Genomic DNA, 18987 nt, shown 5'->3' with positions numbered 1-18987 from the left:
GGCAGCCTAAACTAAACTAAACTAAACTAAGAAAACAAAAAGCTGAATCATCTGTCACTTGTTGTGAGTGACTTTGAATCGATGTTTTAATCCAGTAATTAATTTATTCTTGTTCTTTCTTTTGCCGTGGTTTTCCAACTACTTTGTCTTACCTGTCAGAAAGATAAGCCTGAACCTTTGATGCGCCTCTTGGTTGGAGTGATACGTGATGCCGTCCGCCGTTACAAGCTGTAGCTTGTAAATGTTTCCGGGAAAAAATAAAGAACTCAAACCATAAAAAGTGCTTATTATTCTGTCATTTCCCTTAAGGATTTAAATTGTCCCAAGTGTCTTTTCAGAGCGACTAATTTTCAACATAGAACCTCTAATACTTGCTTTCTAAAAAAAGAAAAAAACTGACTTTTTTTTATTAAGCAAAAACACAAAGCCACATTGTGCAATAATGAGACTTAATTCTGCAATGCTCAAATCTGGTGAGGTCAAGTTGAAACTTGGGATTTTCTCTCAATTTACACAGTTTGAAGGCGTCAGTGAAGGTTTGAGCTCTTGGTGGAGAAACCATGGTGACCAAAACTAAAAAGTCTTGAGAAAACAAATTGTTGCTCACCAGGAGTCGAGGGAGGTATACATATGAAGTTATCACAGGATTTCCGAGTGTTAGAACTGGAAGGACTGGAGTCACGCAGAAGAAACCATGAATGGTCGGGGAATATATGAGAGACTACAAAGATCCTGAATTGAAAAATGTTGATTCAGACCAAATCCAAAAATTGCTCTCAAATAGGAGATTCACCAGAACTCTTCAACAGGACCGGACTGTGAGATTGTAAACCAAGAAAAGCTGCTGCAATAAAGACGCTATCAAGCTAGACTGACACATGCTGGAAGCTATATTCAGTAATAAAGATATTGCTTATGTAAAGAACACGTCCCACTTTGTAAAACACGTTGGTGGGAGCAAGGTGCTGTGGGAATGCTTCAGCTCAGCTGATACTGAGAATATCCTCAGATCAGAATGATGTCAGGCAGTAGCATAGCTGGATCTGGGTGGCTTTGTCTTCAAACATGATAAAGGATAATCCCTCTGAAATAAATATCCCTCTGTTTAACAAATTTCTGTTAAAATTCTCCTTTGCTCTGTTTAACTAGGGGAAATGTTTTATTCATGAACATTTTACTATTTCACATATTTTTTATTTTTAGACCACAAGGTTGTGTGAAAAGTCACAGTCACAGTTTGCTCACCATGTGGTGATCATGTTTTGGATGGCCATCACCCTAATTCTGGTCTAGACGGGAGTTTTGAATCATTCTGAGTCATTTACTATCAAGCCCAGCCCGCTTGATCCCCCCCCCCCATTTATTAATATGCTTTTTACTAGTTATTTTGCGCGCCAGAGTTCTGGTGAACAGGGAATTTTGGATTTGTGTTTACGGAACAATGTACCTGTGGAATTAGTTAGAAATGCCCGGGGAACTTTTCTCTCCTGACAGGTTTCAAATGCTTTCTCTTTTTTTCTCTCTCTCTCTCTTGCTCTTTTTTTTTTTTCTTCTGTATTTTGTCCTCTCAAGTAATGGTCCTTCTTGACCAATGGGGTTTCTTGACAGCGCCCTTTTTTTTTTTCTCTTTTTCACCCTTTGCCGGAAGCCTCCGCATGGCATAAAGCACACCTCCTCCCAGCTCTGCGCAGTCAGTGCCGCAGTCGCTCAGCTGACACCGCCTGCCAGGCGGAGGACACGCGGTCCAGCATGTCTGCTTTGCGCTTCCACACAAGGATTTAGGACTTTAGGAGAGCACTGATGCGGGAGTTCTCTTGAATCAACAGGCTGATGCCTTACTAATCCATGCGCGCAGGTGGGAATAACTTTCAATTCAGAACTTTTTTTTTGCGAAAATTGGGAGTGTATATTGGCTGCACAGTGGCGCAGTTGGTAGCACTGTTGCCTTGCAGCAAGAAGGTCCTGGGTTCGATTCCCGGCCGGGGTCTTTCTGCATGGAGTTTGCATGTTCTCCCTGTGCATGCGTGGGTTCTCTCCGGGTACTCCGGCTTCCTCCCACAGTCCAAATACATGACTGTCAGGTCAATTGGTTTCTCTGAATTCTCCCTAGGTGTGAGTGTGTGTGTGCATGGTTGTTTGTCCTGTATGTCTCTGTGTTGCCCTGCGACAGACTGGCGACCTGTCCAGGGTGTACCCCGCCTCCCGCCTGGAACGTCGCTGGAGATAGGCACCAGCAACCCTCCCGACCCCATTAGGGACAAGGGTGAACAGAAAATGGATGGATGGATGGGAGTGTATATTGCTGTTTTTTTGTTTTTTTTAATTCAACTTAAAATTATGCGCATTATAAATAAAATCTTTGGATTATACTCCAGGGGGCGCGTAAAATCATGAAGATGGAGTAAACTTTGTCTCGCCAAGCTTCAGATTTGACGTGGATCTCGTTGTTCCTGGCTCGCCACCTTTTTTTTGTTTGTTTGTTTACGTCGCTCTAAAATGTCGCTCAGTTTGAACTCTCCTGATTTGATTTGATTTTTCCCACCTGGATGAAGATGAATCTGGATCCTTTAGGGGGGAAACTTTCAGCGCTTTGCTTCTCTTTATCGTGGGTCCCGAAGGAAGGCAAGATGTTGGCATAGCTGTTGAACTCTGAGGCCTGCTATGCCAACAACTTGCCATCTTTCTCTCCCCTTTGCAGCCAAACCCCAGACGATTTTCTGGCTGTAGGTGTAGCCAGAACCAGCCCTGTCGGTTTACGCCACCGTGTAATACTGCAGACTGTATCATATGAATTTGAAAGAATTTTGTTTTAGTTTAATCGCAAATTGCAGCCACATTTGAATAAGAATTGAAGAATTAGTTTGTTAAATTAAGCCATACAGAAATGAGTGTCCCAGAATCTATCTATCTGTCTCTAAGTGTAATGTCAACATATCACAGAATAAAGTCATTTGTTTCTATCTGCCAGTTCAAGATAATAAGAGGTAGCAACTTTTTTTTTTTTTTTTACTTTATCTTAACCTAAAATCTTATCTTGACACATTTCCCCACAACCCCCCATTGAATAGTTATATATAAATAATTAAAAAAAAAAAAAGTTTGTTGTTTTTTGTTGTTGTTATTGTTCTTTTATTTATTTATTTCTGGTACCAGAGAGTGTTAACCTTAGAGTGGCACACTGAAAGCTATAAAATAATAATAATTTTTTTTCTTGCTTAGGCAAAATATGAAATTTAGACCCAATTAAAATGTCAAAATGATGAAATAGGGCTAACATGTGCTAAAGGTTACCTGATATACTGTATGCTGAGCCTTTTGTTTCAATGGATTTTACTATTGAATCAAAGCTCAAATTACATGTTTTCCTAATAGATGAAAACCCCGAAGGAACCACTGCTGCCATTAACTCATCAGATTGTTTTTAAACAGGATCCTCCTGGGTCTTTGCTTCTGTGACTTTGTATGTCTGCTTTGTCTTGTCAATCTTCCACTTCGAAGCAGGTTCTGCTGGAGTTTTCTTCGTTTTGAAAGGGAGTTTTCCTTTCCAGAGTCACCACATGCATGCTTGGTAAACAGAATTGATGCAAAGTTACCAAGTTGATGCTATCAATTACCCACTGTCACTATGAGTTATTTCATGTTTAAGTCTCTGTTAAAGTCCTTTTGTTTGGGCTTTTGAATCTAATAGAGTATGTGACCCTAATAGATTCCAAGTATTTTTTGTGGCATTGTATTTTGTGTTGTTTTATATGGTATTCTTGTATACAGCATTCGTTGTTTTTGTGTGTGTGTGTGTTTTTTGGAGGCATAAGGGTTAAATTGCTGTGCACCTTTAATGTTTTTTTCAAAAAATGTGCATGTGAAACTTTTTTGCCTCCTCATCAGACAGAAATGTTTAAGTATATTTGAAAGATTTCTGTATTTGTGGTCGAATTTACATGTAGGGTTGATTTCAGACTTTTGTGAATAAGACAATAGACTATTCAGTGGAGGAAACAATCGCATCATTAAACAAATTACTCGAAATAAATTAGCGTTCAACCAACCACAACAGTAAAATCCTGCTGTTACATCAAAATAAACAAACTGTATTGATGTTCTTCGCTCTTTTAGGCTTGTAAGCACATATTTGTGGGTACAAATGTTTACTTTTACTAAACAATTCTTGGAATAATAGGTACAATTCTCTGCTGAATAATAAAAAACATTGTTGCTTAGAATAGATTTGTACAATAGGTAGGGATTTAAATGTTCAATTTTAAAAGGCTAAATGATTATTATGAGTGGTTGGTCTGAAACTGACATTAAAAGATGAATGTGAATCCATTGGTGTGTTATGACCTGTTATTTGACAATTGTAGATGTTGTTAAGGAACTAAAAGATTGATATCGTATCAATCTATCAAAAGTGAATATATATATATATATATATATATTTTTTTTTAACTGGATGTGTGAAACAGAAAGAGAATACTGAAATATCCAGAGATGGCATGTTCAATGTTAACCAGAAAAAGAACAGAAGAGTTGTCAAGAGAATCTTTTCTCTAAATTTAACATGGCTGCACAACCTTTGCAAAGTTGTATCTGAATGAACAACAAGACTTTGGGAATCTTGTACTTTTTTCTTCGCAAATTAGATCAGTTTGGCCACACTTTCCAGTGCAATGAGAAACCAGGTTGATTTGTACAGGACATTTTAGTAACAGGGCAATTTAAAGTGCTTTACACAATGAGAAAAAAAACAACAACAATAAAACAACAAACAAACAACAGCGGCAAAATAAAGCAAAGTGATGAAATGTTCAATAACTGACTACAATTTATGATGCTCCAGTTACTATTAATTGAAGTCAACTCTAAATAAGGTTTTAGTCTTGATTTAAAGGACTAAATCAGTGTTTCAACACAGACAGCCAAATGCTCTTAGTGTTGAAACACTGGTGAAAGGGTGATGATTCTGTCTTGTTTTTCAGCCACAGAACCTGGGCATCTTGCAGCCTGAGTCCACTAAGTCCCTTGTACAACCAAAGTATTCTAAAATAATATAAAGCAGCCTGACAGCTAACTCTGAAATAGCCCGGTCAATATCCAGGTTTCAAATTTGAAATGCTGTCAAGACCTTCGGACTAATAAATTTGTGTTTATGTAATTTCATCATAGGATTTAGATAGTTTTTACCATGACTGACCACTGTCCCATCTCTTGTTCTTAGTGTAGTTTTCTTGTTTTAAAATGCGACGTTTTCATTACAGATAATGGGTCAAAACACGAATCTATTTCTAAAAAAATAAAAATAAAAAAAATCTATTTTTAAAAGTAAAAATGTGACGAGGACAATTTCTGGAAAATACGAATTTAAAGCCGCAATTAAAACTGCGGTTCTCTGTTCTGCTCTGACAGACAAACTTTGATCACGTGATCTGCGCGCTGACGTCACGTGACAGCCGGTCGTAGTTCAGCGCTCTGCTTTCTGTCTTCAACCTTCATCCGCCACGGTACAAGCTACACATGTTCCTCTGCAGCCTGAGGTTGTGAGGAGGTTTGTTTCACAACAAGGTTTGTCTCAAGAGGGTTTTCAGGAGGAAGAAGCGATAAGGCGAGGGCCATTGTTAGAGTGTGACCAACGTGAGGATTCACGGGGGAGACATTAGCTTAGCAAACACCGGGTGTCAGCGCTGCTGCTGACCCGAACATGAGGCAGCCGTCTGCCGGACTGTAACCAGACGTCAGACACCTCTGTTAAGGATACGCTTGCACAACTGCGGGTAAGTTGCTCAAAGCGGCGTGTGTGTTGTTACCTTGAAAAGCTACGTGAAGCAGAAAACGTGGAGGTAAAATGAACGATTTTCAATCATTTTTCTGCAAAATCTAAAGAGTGCCGATTTCCTTAATTTTGGGAGATTGGTGATCGGCCGATACTTACATGTGAAGCAGATTTTATCTACCTCAGCAAAGGTCTAAAAATCTTCTGCTCTCCCATGAGAGAGGTTTGACTGACAGACCCATCCACCGGGTCACGTCTGCAAGCTTACGCGGTCAGCAATAGTCACCACATTGTTGCTCGGCAACATTTCAAACAAAAAAAGAAAAAGAAATTGGCGTTGGCCAGAATTTTAATCGGCAGATCAGGCTTTTTAAAGATCGGTAATCAGCGATCGACCAGAAAACTGCAATCAGTGAGTGCACACTGATGCTCTTTAAAAAACAACAACTATTTAGTTATTTTTGGTCATTTGTTATTCTTCGTGAACTACAAAAGAGTCAGTGTCACAATTTGTATATATACAGTACAGACCAAAAGTTTGGACACACCTTTTAATTCAATGAGTTTCCTTTATTTTCATGACTATTGACATTGTAGATTCACACCGAAGGCATCAAAACTATGAATAACACATGTGGAAATATGCACTAAACAAAAAAGTGTAAAACAACTGAAAATACCCCTTATATTCTAGTTTCTTCAAAGTAGCAACCTTTTGCTATGATTACTGCTTTGCACACACTCTGCATTTTCTCGATGAGCTTCAAGAGGTAGTCACCTGAAATGGTTTTCACTTCATAGGTGTGCCCTGTCAGGTTAATAAGTGGGATTTCTTGCCTTATGAAAATAAAGAAAACCCATTGAATTAGAAGGTGTGTCCAAACGTTTGGTCTGTACTGTATATTAAAAAAACACTACTAAAACATGATACACAAATCTCTTCGAATTGTGAGACAGATGGGCCCCTTACTATAAAGATGTCCTATAAAGATGATGGATAGATTAGCTCCAAGGAGGGATTTCAGTAGAGCCGCCTAAGTGGTACATTGTATTTTTTTATACTCCTTTTATAGAAAAACGTTACATTATGATTCTAAGACTTCAGGTAACCACACCCCATTGCTTTTTATACTATGTAGAGAAAGCCATTAGCAGTTGCCACATCTTTGATTTGATTGATTTGAACTCTCCCAGAACTTCCTTGATTAATCGTGACTGTTTGTTGCAAGAAAGTAATTATTAGAGCAAATTAAACTTACTGGTTCTGAAAACAAGTGTTTTTGCAATGATGTCTTAAGGTGTCTGTTGCTATTAGACACTTTATCGTCAGACATGCCCGACCTGTTGCCCGACCTGTTGCCCGTCTTCATCACAGGTGTCACATTTATTGTTGTTTTTTTGGGATAAAAGTATTTTTGCAGCTTTGTGGTTAAACCAAAACCTGCACTGCCTGAGCAAGTGAATGTAGCTGTAAAGACAAAGGCCAGTGATTTCTTAGTATGTAGGCAAAGTTTTATTAGAGAAAACATCCGTTTTGTGCATCATACTAAATAGAAAAGAAAACAAGATATAAAATGGTGAGACTGATGTCAGGTCATGTGTTCAGCAGGGATGAACAGCGAAAATGTCACCCTCTGCGAGAAAACCGTCTCGTCCTCCTATATCCGCCAGGGCTCTCAGGCTCGCCGTGGCCACGAACAGCTCATCAGACATTTACTGGACCAGGTTGGGTTAGATACATTTGCTTTGCTTTGGTGCAGATGTATCGTCTTCTCACATTGCGTTTTTACAGGGTAAGTGTCCGGAGGAGGGATGGAGCGAAAGCACCGTAGAGCTCTTCCTTAACGAGCTGGCCGTGATGGACAGCAACAACTTCCTGGGCAACTGCGGTGTCGGAGAGAGGGAGGGCCGCGTGGCGTCCAGCCTGGTGGCCAGGAGACATTACAGGTTCAGATCGCTTTCGTAACGGGCCAAACGTTCATCTTGAGAATGATTGTTGTGGATATTTGGGAGATGTGAGGTGAAGATGGTTTTGAGTACAGATTTTTCTTGCTCATTGGTTGTTATTTTGATACAGCAGTAATGAAAAATCCTGCAGTTTTCAGCTCATTCTATGTCCTTGCTGAAGCGTCATTAAAAAGGGTGAGGAGTGTAAAGACCCAGCTGTCTCAAATTAGTCCTCCCTAGGTCACCAGATGTGTATTTTGATGTTAATTTAATGTTTTTCTGATCCCTGACAGAAAATATTTCAGAATAAATACCCCAATCTTACTATTCTTCAAAACTGATGCCACGTGACTTTTTTTGTTGTATATTTATGTATGTTTTCATAGTGATAAAAAGTCTCATCAAGCATGCAGATATATTGCTTTGACATTTTTAAAGTTTAGATTTGATTTAAGTGTGTACTTCGTAGGTTACAGCCACGACAATTTGCGTGATTCTCTGTGTGATTGCGGCGTCACATGAATGCGGTCAGTGTGTGGTATTAAATAAACCCAGTTTGTATTAATCGTAGCCTTCAGTCTGGTGTCACTGATGTGTAATGTTATTGTAAAATATAAATTTCCCTTTTCCCTAATTTCTCAGTGTGTGTGAAGTCTTTTTGTTGGGAGTTAAACTTTTTCTATCGATAATTGCCGCTTTCTCTCCAAATCTCACTCCGGAACAGAGCAGCACCTCTGCAGCAGGATAAGTTTTAGTGAATTTAACCTTCCCGCCGCTGCTGTTTTTGTTTAGGCTGATCCATGGCATCGGTCGGTCGGGTGACATCGCTGCCGTTCAGCCCAAAGCTGCGGGATCCAGTCTGCTCAACAAGCTCACAAACTCTGTTGTTCTGGACATCTTGAAGATTTCAGGTGAGAGTGCTGCAGGTTTGTTGAAAAATGTCAGCCTGTGAGATAAAACATTTAATAAGAAAAAAACAGTAGCGTTTCAAAAAAAAAAAAAGTTGCATAGACTACCCATAATGTTTTTTTTCTTCTAACCTTATAAATAAATTTTAATGGTTAAAGCATAAACACTTTTGCCGCTGTGATGATAATAAGAAAAACTCCAGTGTGCAACAAAGTCTAAAAATGTCTTTGGTATGAAAGGTCTCATCTTACTCTCTATTCCAGGTGTTCGCAGTGTGGCAAGCTGCTTTGTTGTTCCCATGGCAACAGGAATGAGCCTGACTCTGTGCTTCCTGACCCTCCGTCACCGCAGACCCAAGGCCCGCTACATCATCTGGCCTCGCATCGACCAGAAGTCATGTTTCAAATCCATGATCACAGCAGGTCAGCGTTCAAAATCCACGGCAACCTGACCTCCTTTTAATGAATGAGTCCTTTTGAAAAGTTCCCATTTACTTTACAGAGTATCTTTGATTTCGGTTTCCCCTAGTTATTTTTAAGCCCTGCTTCTACTCCACCTCTATCTTAGAACAGAGTTCCTCTCTAATGACAAACGGTTCCTGTTTTCAGGATTTGAACCCGTAGTTGTGGAGAACGTCGTGGAGGGAGATGAGCTGCGAACGGACCTAGAAGCGGTTCAACGCAAGATCGATGACCTTGGAGCAGAAAACATCCTGTGCGTTCATTCGACAACGTCTTGCTTCGCTCCACGGGTCCCCGACAGGTTAATGGAAGATTTTACCGTACTCTCAAACTTCTACAGCATTTTTGTGACAAAGCATATCCAACTTTTTAGTTTTTTTTCAGAGTGTGAATAACGAAAGCTGCTGCTTGTTTAATGTTTTTGTCTCGTTCCGTCTTCCAGGCTTGAAGAACTGGCCACTATGTGTGCCAAACATGACATCCCTCACATCGTTAACAATGCATATGGAGTGCAGTCGTCCAAATGCATGCATCTTATACAGCAGGTATCAGCAGCTAAGACTTGACTGGAGTAAAGCAGTTGGTAGTTTAAATACATTTGCATGAATTTTATATCAATTCTGGGGCTTTAAGGATCTGTTTGAATTGTTTGTTTTTTTTAATGAGCAGTCATGATGCAGTAAACCAAATGAATATATTTTCTTTAGTGTCATTTTTACTGTGTATTCCCTAATCTACACAGTGGGAAATACAACAATAACTTCCACCTTAAAAGAATTTGGAAGTATGTCCTCCACCTTTATAAATCCATCTTCTTTATTCATTGCACCACAACTGCCACCTACATGCTTGACAATTGGTACAGTAATCATGTGCAATATTCAAGGTTTGAAAGTCTTAATTTCGGTCTTCTAGATCTTCTTCCTGTTTAATTACTCCATCTTTCCCTTGTTTGAGGATAATTCTTTTCTCCAAAAGCCATTGGACTTGTCCATGGTGATGTGAATCTCATTCTACCTGGTGTAGTCACACTGGAGTTCCTGCTTCTTCCAGTTCACTATAGACTGGAGCCTTGCTGTCTCCTGCGTTGATCCTGATCATCCTAATCAAATTATCTTCACCTCAAGATGCTACCTCTAGTCAGATGGCTGGAAATCTGATAGAGATACAAATGCATATCAAAATAGATTTTGAAATTAGTAAAGCAAACCTTCAGCCCTTTTGGGAATTTAAGTATTATTCTTAAAAGGTAAGAGAAGCCGGTGATGTACATGAATTCTACAAATCCTGCTATGAAGAGCGGTCAAATATTCAACCAGAGTTATGCCACGAGTTGTTAGTGGCGACAGAAAGTGTGTAGTTGGGATGTGTTATATATTTTAATCTGTGTGTGTAATCCAGAATTTTTTTATACATAGTGTTTGTTGTGTCATCATTGGTCATTGCAAAAATAACCCCCTCAAATGCCCAAATGTTTTAGATTAATTTGTATGTGTTTATGTAAACATCTGACAGCCATGGAACTTTTGAGCCCCACCGTTTCTAATTAGAAAGATGCATCGTTTTTGTGTCCTAAATGTCTCCTGTTTTTAACAGGGGGCTCGCGTGGGAAGAATCGATGCCTTTGTTCAGAGCTTGGACAAGAACTTCATGGTTCCAGTAGGTGGAGCCATAATCGCAGGTTTTGATGAGTCTTTTGTGCAGGAGATAAGCAAGATGTACCCAGGTGAGCAACAAACCAATCATATCTGAATCAGAATGGCCTTACAGAAACAGCTGATAAAACGGTGTTCATTTCAGAAGCGTTTTCTTTAAAAAGATGGGGCTTTCCCTTTTCCTGTTATGACTGCAGCTTACAGATACATGCTCTAGTTTTCTTGATAAAACCAACTTTCACATGAAATCTAGTTTTCTTTTTTTTCCTCAAATTTTCTCTCCTTTAAATCTTTCTTTTCAGGCTGGTGATCTATAGAAACTGAAGGAGTTTCTATAAGCCAATAAAAATCAGCTTCTCCGACTCTTTTGACGAAACATAATTGGTTCTCCTGGACAGTAAATATAGAACATCGTACAGATTTAACCCTTTGGAATCTTTCTGAATGAACAATTAAACAAAAATCAAGAATCTGATCTGGCTTGCTCAGCCAGCATTTTATATTTGACACTTTTTTGAAAGTATATTCTACACATTTTTTTTCTTTGTCTATAGAAGATGGTAAAATCTCACACATTTTTCTGATGGGAGGTTCATTCTGTTTTCTTGCCATAATGTTGAGAAAAACATATAACTCATTCACAGGCAAGATGAATGATTGGTATAAAGATAACTTATTTTCTATTTGCTGAAAGATATTTAATAAATAAGATATGAAATAAAGTATTTTTCCTTTTTAGTATTTGGCATGCCAGTCATGAGTCTGAACTGATTATGGGAAGATTTTGTTTTCTAGTTTGTTTTAACTGACCCACAAAATCTCCTTTGGTGTTCCTACGTCCAGGTAGAGCGTCGGCTTCACCTTCCCTCGATGTCCTCATTACCCTTCTCACTCTGGGATCCAACGGCTACAAGAGGTACCTATCGGAGAGAAAGGTGAGAACAGACACTACCCTTTCTAAAGCTAAAAATAGCATGGCTTCTTCTTGTGTCAAGGTGGGATTTCTGCTAAGTATTTTCAGCAACAGTGCTTTGTTTTTTTTTCAAGTTTTACCATGTTAAAACCACAAACCTTTGTTTTATTTAAATTGTACGCGACAGACCAAGGCAAAATTTCCTTCTGAAGATAAAAGTCTGAAAAGTGGGACATGTGCAACCAACTTTTCTCAGAAGGAATGAACCTTTTAAATAGTCATTGTGTGTAATTTCATCTCAGTCTAAATCCAGCGTGTAGATCTCCCGAGTTTTCTTAAAGGAAGTTAGTGAACAAACATCCTAAATCCCATTTCATCCCTTGTCCTGAAGCTTAGTTTCCAATGGTTATGGTGGTTTTTAGTGTGCTGACAAGACACTATTTGTGTTCAAGGCCAAACACTGCAGGAGGAAAAAAATTAATCTGGTCAAAGTTCACGATAAATGTAGATAAATACACAACAACCCTGGAAGCAAACCATCTGGAGCATACAGCCAGAGCTACAATAGAAGGGCTTCAATCAGGGATTCCCAAGTCCCGTCCTCGCGATCTGCTATCCTTTTAACTTTTGGATACTTCCCTGTTCCAACACACCTGAATTAAATGACTGAAATCCCTCATTAGCATGTTAGCTAGCTCTACAGAGACCTGGTAAAGAGCTATTAATTTGATTCAGGTGTGCTGAAATAGAGATTCATCTAGGTTTTGCAGGATAGTAGCTCTCAGGGACTGGACTTGGGCACCTCTGGCTTAGATCAAAGCATATTCATGTGTTACAATGGCCCTGTCAAAATCCAAGATTCTGGTGGATTTAGGGATTTAGGTCCTCTCTGGTGGAGAAACGTGTTTTTGATTATTTGATGTCTTTATCACCTGACAAAGGTGGAAATATTTTACAAAGCAGAACAGACTAAATGTTAATTCTTAGATGTGCAAAGCTGGAAGAAGAGTGTTGTTTTAATTGCAGTATAAATTGGCTTTTATAAAGTGTTGACTTAGTGGGGCTAAGTACAAAGGCATGCCACACTTTTCAGAATTTTTTTTACACAATCTTTGTAAAAGATTTAGAAATTATTTGATTACTTTATCACATGATTAAAATATATTTACGTTTGCAGTTGAAAGATGACAAAATACAGAAAGGTTCAAGGGTTGTGAATACTTCTGCTGATGTAAATGAAATGGTAATTGGTATAAAATGATTTTTTTTGCTGATGTTAGATGTATTGTTGCCTTTTACGTAAAATGGCTTCTTCATCCTGTAGAAGGAGAGCCCAGTTCCAGCTTTAATGATGCGTGTGGCTTTGGCCATCACTCTGACTGAAAGTAGGGACTCTGCTCTTGAGCAAGCACTTTGCTTTGTAGAGGGAGGGTTGTGCTGTAGAGAGATAAAATTGATCCAGAACTTTTTGAGTTGCTCACAATGCAGCATTCCCCCTCTTCAGACCGTAGGCACTGCAGCATTCCCACTCCTCCACACTGCTGTAAATGTGCTGAACAAAATCCGCCTCCCTTCAAGCTCGCAGATCTAACAAATCTGGTTAAAATGGGAATTTTGACATCGTTCTGAAGGAATATTCTTTGAAACAAATTGCAGACTACATGACGTGTTCACAGCCACAAAAAAAAAAAAAAAAATCACGCAGAGGAGACCGTCACGACTCGGTGATTTAGGATTACATTTATATGAAACCTCCATTTGTAGTAGAAATATACAATTATGGTTAAAAATCTTGACTTGTATGAGATCATATATCCTAACACAATTAAAAACCTCATTCATCTCTATTTTATTTGACCTTAGATGAATCACACTGAATTAAAATTGAGACTAATTTAGTTAACAAAAACTAAGCCAATGTCAGACAATCTACTTAAGTACAATATATATCAAAGGTTTCCATAAACTCATTATGGGAAGCTCATCACTTTTTTAATAATTTTTTAAAAATGATTTATTTAAAGTCTCTTTGTTTTGGTGGAATAACTATATACCATACAAAGTCAGCTGCAAACAGTAAATTGCTTGAATATATTGTGGATTTTCTCTAAATAATATAATAAAATAATACATACAGTTGAAAGCAGAAATGTACGCAGGGCAAATGAAAAGACCATTTTATTTTTCACCATCTGAAGTAAAATCAGACCAAATGTGTTTTTAGTCAGTCAGAATTACCAAAAATATTTCTATGTACTAAATGTCACAATAATGAGAAAAATAATATGCCACAGATTTATTTACTAATGACTCCAATATCAAAAATTTACATATAATGATTATTGTCTCTTTAAACAGAAAGGGAAAACTGAGGTGATGATGGCATCATGGCTTACATTTGTGGCTGTTATTCCTGCTTGTTTGTAGATTTAAGTCTGCTTTATTATTTTCACATAAATTGACAATTATGCTCAAGGCTGTGGATGTTTTTCCACTCCTGTGCCTACATGACTCTCTTCGATTTGGAGGATTTTTAATAAAAGTGAGAAACCATATTGTAAAACTACATTTAAAACCATTGTTGTCCAGAAAGAAGTGGTAAATATGTGCATATTTATGGCACAATTTGTAATTTAATTAGTGGGGCGCAATGTTGCGACTAAACTTGAGAGGATGTCAAAATTCTGAACAGGAAGTGCTTTTATTTTGATATTTTTAGCCATATTGTCCATGTAAAAAAATGCAAGATAATTCTTTGAGTAATTTGCACTTGTTTTATTCTGAAACAATGCAAAGTTATTTATTATGGTTTTCAGTTGTAGAACAATTTGTCTGTTTTAGTCATGATAAAGATTGTCTTAGAGACAAAAGTATACAGTTTGGTACAGTTTTACTTTTCGCATCGATAAACACAAAATTTAAGTCTAAGTCATCTCAATATTTCCCATCGGTGCATTTTTAGTTAAAACGGCTTTTGTTTTTTGCCCTCTTTTTAATTATGGTCAGGTTTTGCTAAATATATTATAAAATTCTAAGTTATTTTATGCTTTGTTGTTCATCTGACGTTTTATTTTCTTAATTACGAGACACAGTGCAGACCATTTGATCTTTTTTAATTACATCCTGAAACACAAAGCCTTAAAATCGAACCTTATCTGGCCTGTCGGATGACCCGGCAGCATTAAGGCCCATCGATTTCTCCCGCTCTACCATAATGCATAATTAATGTCCAAAATAGGTTTTTCCATCGTGTCTGCAGATCCCGGAGAGTTCCTCGCATCTCTCCAGAGGGAGAGACGAGCTTTAAATAATTCAGACGTTCAGTCTTTTGAGGTTCACTTAAAGCCGCGTGTAGCATTGATTTAGCAAATGTCCGCAGCACGGTTAAGAGGCCGGCGTGTTGTTTTCATGGAGGATCTTTTCGACCCAAACACTGAGAGATTGTCTGGGCAGCCGTCACTAGCTGCGTCCCTCCTCCTCCTCCCTGGGAAAATAAAGTTGCTCTTTGTTCCTGAGGAACAAGGGTCACACGGGGACTCTTGATGCGGTTGAAGAACTGTTTGTGTTTGACTCTTGAAGGAGAAAACACACCGATTTAGCAGACACACGCCTGTGGTTACAGACAACCCCCCCTTTTAGAGCTTCAGCAGGGACTCCAATGCGAGCAGAAGGAAAAAAAGAAACTGCGCCCCGTTGTTGTGCAGGTTTGGTTCTTGTAACATCTGTGTCCTGATCCCATTTGGCCTGATTTAGTCCTTCAGAAGAAGCTTCACACTCCTTGCTAAACACTCTGTCAGCATCTTTTAAACATGCTTCGTTTAAAAGCCTGCTTTCTTCCTGTCCTGCTCCTCTAATTGATCCCAGAGGTGGAAGTGTGATGCAAACAAACATCCTATCCAGGAGGAGACAGGTGGTGGACGCTCTGGCTTTAGTGAAACCGAAAGGGAGAAAAAAACAGAAAAAACACGGACTTATTTCGGACACAAACTTAGCCCGTTGCTACTAAATTTGCTGAATTATCGAAAACAAAACTCCAAAGGCTGCTGCTGTTTAAATAAAGCCATGGTTGTTGCTATATATAGCTTCCTGATAGTCTGAATGTTTCCACCTGCAGGAGATTTATTCCTTCCTGGCTGAGGAGCTGAAGAGTCTTGCTTCTGCACACGGAGAGAGATTGCTTCACACCCCACATAATCCCATATCTCTGGGTGAGCTCAAAGTGCTGATCACGAACCAGCATGTCGTCTCCTCGCTGTCGCTCGTTTCTGCAGAATTTATGTTTCTAACCTTTCCAGTTCACCCTTTGTGTGTATGGGTGTCTGTGTGTGTGTTGGGTGTGGTACCTCTCTCCCCTCCTTCAGCCATGTCTCTAGATGGTCTCCAGGCCTCCAGCAACCAGGCGGTGACTCAGCTCGGCTCCATGCTGTTCACCCGACAGGTGTCGGGAGCGAGGTATGAAAACTGGTTTGTCACCCCTTTGTCTATTTGTTTTTTTGGCACTACAACCACAAACTTTGATGTAATTCAGGGTGTTTAATCTGACAGAGATTTTGGATTCAGAACCCCTTTCCTCTGATACTCCTAAGTAAAATCCACTGCGACCTTTTGTCTTCAGATTTGCCTAATTAGTAAGTAGTCGGCACATATGTAACTTAATCTCGATATAAATGCAGCTCTTCTGTGAAGGCCTTTGAGGTTTGTTGGTGAACATTAGTGAGAAAAACTACATCATGAAAACCAATATCCCACATTTTGAACATATCCACAGAGTGATTTGTAAAAAAAAAAACTCTTAAGTCCCACAAAAATTATTCCTTTAGTTGGTCTATAAATTAAAAGTCCCCAAAATGCATTCATGTTTAAAGCTGTAAGGTGACAAACTGGGAGAAAACGGGGGAGTGAAAAGGAAGAGGTAGTGGAGGTTTTTAACACAGAAGTCTGAATTTTAAAACGAATTCAGGATGAGCCAAACAAATGAGGACACTGCCCTGTAGACGTCACTGATCGGGGAAAATGGATGAGCTGGAACTACTTTAGATGATTAGGCAGGCCATTCTATCGGAGCCAGCGCCTAATTTAATGGACTGTTTCTGCTTAAGGTGGAAAGATGTCCAGGAAAGAAAGCATCAACACAAACACTTCTGTTTACCAATGTCAGAGCCGGCTGCCTTTTGTCCCCTTGTCTGACCTTGAATAACAGTTTACAGGCACAGAAATGATTGAAGTTGATTGTCCAAATCAATACTTTGAGGGGAAGCTTCTTTGTTCCTTAGCAGAGTTTGGTTTAGAAGGTGAGACAAAGGGGTTAAAAGTAGCCTTTGCACTATATAAATAATTAAATGTGTAGAAAACCATTTCAAAACAAAACCAAATTAAACCACTCAAAGCCTCGAATCATAACTTGTAACTAAGCATTAGCTTCGCTCATATGGCTATTTGTGTACTGGATATGAAGCACACATATTTGTGCTGAAATTTTCTTTTTTAATTTATGTAAAAAATAATGAATCATTTCAAAGCTTTAAGCAATTAATTTTAAATATATTCTGTGCATATATATTTTGCACAAAATATATTTGCATACTGTATATAATAAAATAATTATATATATCCATCAAATTCAACAAAAATAATTTGATGGGTAAATTATTTAGATTTAATAGGCCATAATAGCTGTATACAAAATAGACCAGCTTGTATTTGCTCATTTATTGCAAGAAAACACAATATTTTGACGAAGTAACGCAAAGGAAAACAATTTCCCCCACGACCTCTAGGGGGCTCCATGTATTCCTACTTTTTGTAAAAGTTTTGGTCATTTATTTGCTCTTCCGTCCTCGTTTCCAGGGTGATACCGCTGGGTAAGGAGCAGACGATAAGCGGTCACACCTTTCGTGGATTCATGTCGCACTCCGAGTCGTACCCTTGCCCATACCTCAACGCCGCCTCGGCCGTGGGCATCACCCGAGGCGACGTGACGCTGTGCATGAAGAGGCTCGACAAATGTCTGAAAGCTCTAAAGAAACATGGGAAAACGGCGGGCAGCTGCTCCACAGAACCTCAGGCCGATCAGGAGGCGCCTGATGAAGAATGACTGAGCAGAGGAAGCTTAAACTCCCTACCTCTTATCTAGTGTGATGCTTTAAGAGACTGGCACATTCTTGAATGTTTGCCTAAAAAATCAGAAAATTGATCATTTCTACAGATTTTATTTATAATTAAAGCTGTTTGCACTGTGACGTCTGAGTCGCTCCCTGTCTCGGATTTAAAAAAAAAAAAAAAGATTTGCGATGTGTTGTGTTGTGCGGTGTCTTCTGCAGCGAGCTGTAACGTGATCTGAATGCTGCTGTGCTGTTAACTCCATCTGAAGCCTGTTCAGTGGATTAGCTCGCTCTATTTTTAGCCTCGGTTAGAGATAATCAATGATAGGGGCCCAATCATAGATCAGCCCTGTGTTTACAGAGGGAAACCTTCACTTCACATCTAAAGAGATCAAGACGTCTTCAGGACCTCAGAGAGTTTTCCTCTCCGATTTAATTTCTGCGCCGTGTTTTCCGCATCTCGGTCTCATCTTCTTCAGCTTACAAAGGCCAATCGCAGGAGATCTTTGCTTTAAAGCAAGAATAAGACATTAAAACCAGCCTCGACTTCATGTGTAATTTCAGCTCCCAGATGTTTTCCCACCTGCGCGCTCGGAAATACGTGTGCAAGCAGAGGCAGCTGCAGAACAACCCCCACCCAGCAGCCTGTGAAAGTGGGCTGGACTCGGGACGGTTATGCTGTCGTATCAGCACATTTCCACACTTCTCAGCTGTACTGAAACATGAACAAAATATAGTGGAAAAACACTGCACAGTGACAGCAGGCTGGTACAATGCAGCAGCCTGAAGAGGAGCTGGAGGGGTTGGAAAAGTTGAGGGGGTGGGGGGCCTATTTTAATGTGCTCAGTGGTGCTGCTCTACAGCATGAAGGAAGAAAAAAAAAGTGCTTTACTTCTGTTGCTGATATTGTAGCACTGCAGCAGTGCTTGATGGAGCATGAAAGTAATCAATTTGAGATATACTACAAATATGGCGCTTCTTTGATTCCCTGAAAAAGGTGAAGCATGGGGAAAGAGCTACTCCTGTGGCTACACCTTACAATCAGAGCTCCAACCTTCCTCTGGATGTTGCAACATGACAAATTGCTCCTCTGTTTACTTTTAGAACCTGCCAGGAGTTCGCTGATGATTTGCTGCACCGTGCACAGAGGTTTATAAAGAAAAAAAATAGCAATTGCCCAATAATCTGTTATTTTGCAAAACTGTCCATCACTCTGACTTTTTCTTGCAAGGTG

The 18987-nt window shown here is 39.2% G+C and overlaps 1 protein-coding gene across 6 annotated transcripts; it reads left to right on the top strand.

Moving 5' to 3' along the window:
• Nucleotides 1–5419: 5419 nt before the first annotated feature.
• Nucleotides 5420–18929, top strand: sepsecs (Sep (O-phosphoserine) tRNA:Sec (selenocysteine) tRNA synthase). 6 transcript variants are annotated; one of them, XM_028038603.1, is made up of 12 exons: nt 5420–5768; nt 7374–7492; nt 7560–7714; nt 8507–8625; nt 8887–9045; nt 9232–9385; nt 9527–9629; nt 10681–10810; nt 11583–11674; nt 15767–15860; nt 16014–16116; nt 17500–18929. In XM_028038603.1, exons 2-12 carry the CDS (start codon nt 7379–7381, stop codon nt 17744–17746), a joined length of 1470 nt encoding a protein of 489 aa, XP_027894404.1. In that variant the 5' UTR covers nt 5420–5768; nt 7374–7378; the 3' UTR covers nt 17747–18929. The 6 variants fall into 6 exon arrangements, with proteins under 6 accessions (XP_027894404.1, XP_027894408.1, XP_027894403.1 ...); XM_028038607.1 differs by having other exon boundaries at nt 5421–5768; nt 7377–7492; nt 16014–16104; XM_028038602.1 differs by having other exon boundaries at nt 5421–5768; nt 7377–7492.
• Nucleotides 18930–18987: the final 58 nt, after the last annotated feature.

Source organism: Xiphophorus couchianus, chromosome 14 (assembly GCF_001444195.1).
Source record: "Xiphophorus couchianus chromosome 14, X_couchianus-1.0, whole genome shotgun sequence".
Lineage (NCBI taxonomy): Eukaryota > Metazoa > Chordata > Actinopteri > Cyprinodontiformes > Poeciliidae > Xiphophorus > Xiphophorus couchianus.
The sequence above is the reverse complement of the archived record's forward strand: the minus strand, read 5'-3'. Positions and strand labels throughout refer to the sequence as shown.